The sequence below is a fragment of the Sinocyclocheilus anshuiensis genome, unplaced genomic scaffold (assembly GCF_001515605.1).
Source record: "Sinocyclocheilus anshuiensis isolate Anshui unplaced genomic scaffold, SAMN03320099.WGS_v1.1 scaffold2050, whole genome shotgun sequence".
Classification (NCBI taxonomy): domain Eukaryota; kingdom Metazoa; phylum Chordata; class Actinopteri; order Cypriniformes; family Cyprinidae; genus Sinocyclocheilus; species Sinocyclocheilus anshuiensis.
Window position 1 is genome coordinate 109847 of NW_015544239.1, and position 6263 is coordinate 116109.

General features: G+C 38.5%; 1 protein-coding gene across 1 annotated transcript in view; it reads right to left on the reverse strand.

Annotated features, from left to right (window-relative positions):
* Positions 1–858: 858 nt before the first annotated feature.
* Positions 859–6263, reverse strand: part of LOC107697633 (1-phosphatidylinositol 4,5-bisphosphate phosphodiesterase eta-1-like) — a 55042-nt gene continuing 49637 nt past the window's right edge. Inside the window, exons 20-22 of the mRNA XM_016498434.1 lie at positions 5431–5490; positions 4228–4585; positions 859–3217 (exon numbers count right to left, since the gene is read on the reverse strand). Coding sequence (XP_016353920.1) covers positions 897–3217; positions 4228–4585; positions 5431–5490 — 2739 coding nt within the window. The 3' untranslated portion in view covers positions 859–896. The remainder of the gene's footprint in view (positions 3218–4227; positions 4586–5430; positions 5491–6263) is intronic.

Genomic DNA, 6263 nt, shown 5'->3' on the forward strand with positions numbered 1-6263 from the left:
CAAACATTTCATAATTTTATTGCATTGGTAGGAAAATGCTTACACTCATCTTGGATGAGCAACAATAAAAAGAACAACAGACTAGATATCTTTAAGCACAGAGGAGTTGAAAAAAAGCTTTGTTTTTTTTTTTGTCTCTTTAAAAATAAAACTAAATATTAAGTCTAACAAATGTTATTTTTGCTCTCTGTATCAAAGCAATTATAAAAATAAAACTTTAACCATACAGCTTTAGAATATGAAGAAGAGTTTCAAACTTCTTTAAATCCATGACTAATAGAAAGCAAGCAAGTCAGAGCAAGCAGGTAAATGTGTTGTATTGCATTCAATACAACAGAATCATTCTGTGCAAAATTAGAGCACAGCATCTACAGGTCTGTGCATAGTCATGCTGAAAATGTTCACGGTTCACATGCTAAAGAAAAAACATCACAGTAGTTAAAATTTAAATGAAAACCAATAGTGCTTTGACTGAGGATAAATTTACCAACATATGTACAAACTACACAGACATACAAATAACATAATATGCAGGAAGACTGAATAAAAAGAGAAGCCCCTTCATGACTTTGTTGTACTACATAGTTTAAAAAAGAACAAATAGCTGACAACAACAACAAAAAGAAAATGTCTGCAAGAAATATCCAATTCAATTATTTACTTCTTTTTTTAAACCTTGAGACAGCACACATTTTAAACAATTTTTTTTTTCCAAGCATGACAGGGACCACATGTATATAAAATAATACGTTTAATACAGCAGGAGTAGCACAAGTAGGAGACCGTGTTATATGGAATATGTACACAGTTCTGGAAGTGTCCTGCTACATTTGCAACAGTTGCAACTGTTACTAGGAAATACATGCACAGTCAAAAACAGCAGGTGAGATGCAAGGTCAAAGCCTAAGTAGGAAGAAGACCTCAGGTTCTGATGAGTTGGAGAAGTCAGGAGGGAGTACAGAATCATCATTATAGTAGCGATCTCCGTATCCATAGCGTAGTGAGGTGCAGGCTCCTTCAGGCAAGCCTCGGGCCTCAGGACCCAGCTGGTCCAGGTAACCAGCGATATAGGAGCCTGTAGAATGCCTGTTCGGTGGAGGATTTTGGGAGGAGACTGGTTTATTACGGAGTACTACTTCCATGGCACCCTCAACAGGCCGGTGTTTGAAAGCCTCCTGCTGTCTCTCACGTGCGCGATTGGCTATATGACGTACACGACTTTGACTGCGGGACGACAGTCGCCTTGACAGAAATGGTGGAGGGTCTTCAGGATCATCGGCAGAGCTCTGAGAAACCAGAGGGAGCACTGAAAGGGGTTTTGGGATGAGTTGTGAACAAGAGGGGAGGGGGCGCGCATAGTCTTCATTTTCCAACGTTACAAGCTTGCGAAGCTGCTCAGTTAAGGGATCAGTGGACTTCGGACGACCAGACAACCCACAGATCCGTCTTTGGTCTTTCATTGCAGGAGTGACAAAACTTCGGCTGATTGACTTGTACTTGCTCTGAAAGTTACATGAAATGTCCTCAGAGGTCAGGTCTCCCAGGCTCTTGGACTTGGAGGAAGCTGGAGAGAGTCCATTGTACAGCTGAGGAGGAGGTACAGGAAAGGCCTGATTGTGTGAAGATGGCTGGGTATAAGAGTCTTGCGATTCAACTGAAATCATGTTGTAGTCTGATACAGGTGTGTACAAGTCCCTCTTTAACAAATTATGACAGCATTGAGTCTCTGCAAGACATTCTGAGGTCAAAGAGCTTTTGTGTATATGCTCTGCCCTGCTGACCAAGCAGTTTTGGTCTCTTGTCTCCTGGTGCCTTCCCTCTGTGTCATCTATTTTGTGGTCACCAAGTGTAAATCTCCCGGAGTCATTATAACAGTTAAACTTCCTTCGCTGCAATTTGTTAGTAAGGTAGGTGCTAGAGTTTAGACTTTGGTGTGGAGATTGGTAGTGTCTGTGAAAGAGTGATGTGTCTGTGGAGTATGAGTGAAGAGGAGAGGGATTGTGTGAGGGTTTGTGGAGATGGGTTGGTTCAAGTCTTTGTACATAATAGGGGGAGGTCTGGTTTAAGCTGTGAACACTTTTGAACCCATGAAAGGGACTCAAAGGGGTCGGTGTGTTGTCTAAGGGATCCCCGTCTACATTGATCTCCACCTCCATCAGACTGCTGCTTGCAGAGTCTTGGCACAGCAAGAAGCGGTCTGAGGGGGTGCTATTGATTGAAGTTTCTCTGTATCCTCCAAATTCAAAGTTTCTAAAGGAACCAGTGGAATGGCATTCGCTGCTATAGTTTTGCTTTAGATTTCCACGTGCAGACCATTCTAAAGCCATCTTGTTGGGTGAGGATCTCTTGCTGACCACAGGAGAACCAACCAAGTCATTATGAAAGTTGGTTTGACAAAGACTCTTTGTAGGTACAGGAGAAAGCACCTCCTCATCCAAGATGGTAAAGACTGCAGGTTCAGTCGTTTCAGGACTAGAAGGTCTCTCGGTTAACTCTGAGGTTACGCACACAGATTTTTGGATAACTTTTAGTGGTGTGCTGGAAAGCTCAGTGTTGAGATGAGGAAGGTCAGATGGAGGAATATAATTTTTCATGGGTTGTGAGTTGAATGGAATTAGGGAGCTCTGCTCAGCAGTGAGCTCAAATTGGCCAATCAGAGCAGATATGGACCCACAGGTGTCATACTCGTTCTCTAGTGAGACGGCGTCAATAAGGCGAGAGAGAGCACTGTCCTGGAGGGACACTTGACTCTTCTGGTCTGGCAGAGTCATTCTAGGAGAGAATTTGGTGATAGTTCCTGAAGATAAGGAAGAAGAGGATGTCAAGGAATACGTGGCTGCCTTGGCTGTTAGAATGTTCTTTTTAGGGGCTTCCAACTGGCTTAATTCTCTATGACTTACTTCACTAAGTGAGCTACTGCCACCATTACATTGATCTGTAGGACCTGACAAGTGGTCTGCTGGCCCTTTGGAAGAACATAATTTATCAGCTTCGGTCTGGGTGAGACCACCTCTTGAGTGTTCCTGGTTAGGATTACCCAGACTTTCCCTACTGCCCTCAATGACCAGGTAAGGACAGAGTTTTGTATCTTTGGGCTCAATATTACAGTCTTGAATGTGGTCAGCTGAAAGGGCATGGACATCAGGTTCTTTGAAGGCAGAAGTTTCAAAGAGGAGATCAACTGAGATAGATTTGGGTTTCTCACTGAGGAAGGAATCTGTGGAAGACATTTTACAGGAGATGATTGTCAATAAAAAAGAAAAAAACCCTCAGTGACCTTCAAACACCAAAATCCAACACACTCTAAACACAGGACAAATGGAATGTACCACCAAGTACGACTGTGAGAAGGAAGTTTGATAATGGCACTGTGTAGGTGCATGGGGAACATCCAGGTATTTGTTGAACATCCAAGATTTGTTGCTCTTTTTTAAATTTTCTTTTTTTTTTCAAAAAAGATGAATTGTTTTTTTTGTTTGTTTTTTGTTTTTTAATGAAACGAAACAACAGTAGTTCAAAAACATTGGTGCAATGGCTTAAAACTGGAATGTTTTAGGTGAGTCAACCCGAATATGGCTTGTGGATTACCTGCAGGGGTTTTCTTAGTCAGTTTTCTACTATAGAGAAGCACAACAGTAAAGACAGAACAAGACAAAGGCAAGTTAAGGTATTAAAGAAAGAAAAGACTGCATGTCTGAATACTTCAAAGGGACCAGTAGAGGAACTAAATACAATACTTAAAGGGATAGTTCACCCAAAATAATTTTTACTTTTTTAAAATATCTTATCTTTTTTATGTACTGCGCAGGAATGAAAGTCATAAAGGGTTGGAACAAGGCTGAGTAAATGATGACAGAATTAACATTTTTGGTGAACTATCCCTTTTAAAGCACTGCGAAAAAATAGAGAGCATGTGAAAGTGTTAAATAAACAATTAAATTATTAGTAGAAGTGAAATTATAGAGAAATAATGAAAATTTGCATATAATTTCTTCTCTGAGATCATAGCAGAAGCTAAGGAAAAAACTGTTTCTTATCATAAAACTTGTGCTAATATTATTTGGATTTGACTGAAACTGAAGAAGAAGCAACTGTCAACATCCACTCTAATTATGCCTCATAGCTAGAGTAATAATATAAATTACTGCATAGTGTAACAGTTCACATTCTGATTCATTATGACACAGTCCCTAAGGGGATGTCAAGGGAATTATTTAAGGAACTGACCAATGACTGTGTCAGCTCCAGGATCAGGGCCCTCTCGATCTGGGGTGGACAGGCTGAGGTGACTATGTAGGAGCTTATCCAGGGGCATGGATGCTGGGCGGTGTTGGAGGGCTTTTCTGTTTCCTGCTCTCCTCTCTACACAAGTGGTTTGAGGGTCTCCAGTGCTGTGCTTTCTGTCACTTGTAGCTTCAGTCAGTGGCATCTTTATCTTTTTGCGGCCCTTAGCAGGGGCACTGGCAGTCCTCCGAAGGAGGTGGTCGGTTATAGATCGCTTACGAGGTGGAACTCCAATATGTGTGTCCACTGAGGACTTGGAACTTTTATTAAATAAGCCTCTAAAACCTCGCAGCTGACGACCCTGGGAAACAGACAGGGATAAAGAGAGTATTCAGCATATGATATTTATTTAAGCCATTTAACCTTCTGGGACCAAGCAAAAAATGTTATGTTATGAGAATGATAAATGCTGCATAATTTTTACTTCCTAATGTGACACACGAAAATGTATTTTTTTCTTGTATTGTCTAACAAGACATATGTCACGCATGATTTACATTTTTTACTTGTAGAGCAAAATAATATATTTCTTAAAATAATACTAAAATAAATAAATAAATATTTGCATTTTCTATCTCTGTAAAATCAAGATGAGAAAGAGGAAGGTATGTGAGATTCTAAAAATCCCAGGATGTCTTCTATAAAATGAACCATATTTACATATGTGGTCAAATAAATTAACCAAAAAACAAAATGTGTTGCTGGGTCCCAGGTTAAATCAAACTGTTCTCACAGACAAAAATACATACATGCAATGTCACATGTTCATTTCAAACAGTCAACTTCAACATAATCTCACGATGACAATCTTTGTATAGACCACAAACAATTGCATTACTGACTAAAGCCAACAGATGGAAGCATATTAATTTGTAACCATTAATGATTCATTTGACCATCTTTCATCTTTCTAGCCTTCAAAATTCAACATTTATTACAAGATGAAACAAATCCAGCTGTAAAACCAAGGACAGAACTGACCAAAACAAAATTACTTACAAAACAAAAACAAATGGACAAAATGAACCTTAAAAGGCTTGTCCATACAATCGCACATTTACAACAGCTTAGTGTTCACTGAGCAAGAACAGGATGTCACATTGACGCTCATGCAGTATCATGCAGCACACTACATAGCCAGGGTACCTTATTAGCTCCTAGCAAGTGCATTATGGTATAGCTTGGGTTGAGGACTAAAGGACTCCACTGGAAAGTAAAAAGGTTGGAGGAACTTCAATAAAATATAAACGGGGGGAAATATCAATAAAGGTATTTTTTCTATTTGAGATCTGTTTTTCTGTTTTGAGATGGAAATGAGACACAAATGGCACAATCACATGTGTTTGGTCACACTGCAGTAGAACTGGACAGAAACGATAGCTTGCATAACAGATTGTTATTCTAACCAGCTGAGCTTTTTAACACCTTTTTATTCAATCAAAACGCCACAGTTCCTGGAAAATGTCGCTTTAGTAATAAATACCCTAGTGAAAAATAAATATACTTATATGTATTTGAAATACATTCATTTCATGCTAAGTATACTACAAATACATTTTCATATTTATGTACTTAATAAAATGCCCTGCAATTGTACTTTTAGTATACTAAACTGGTATACTTAAAGTCTGCTAAATTGGAACAACTCATTTTGTACTTAATGCACTTTAATTGTGCGAAAGTAGTGCTGAAGTCCAATTAAAGATATACTTAGTATTAGTGCTGTCAAACGATTAATCGCATCCAAAATAAAAGTTTCTGTTTACATAGTATGAGTGTGTGTACTGTGTACATTTATTATGTATATATAAATACACACCCATGCATTCATGTATATATTTAAGAAAAATGTTACGTTTAAATATTAAATATATTTATATACAATATAAATTATATGAATATAAATATTTACATGTAAATATTTTCAAAATATATACTGTATGTGTGTGTATTTATATATACATAAATATACACAGTAC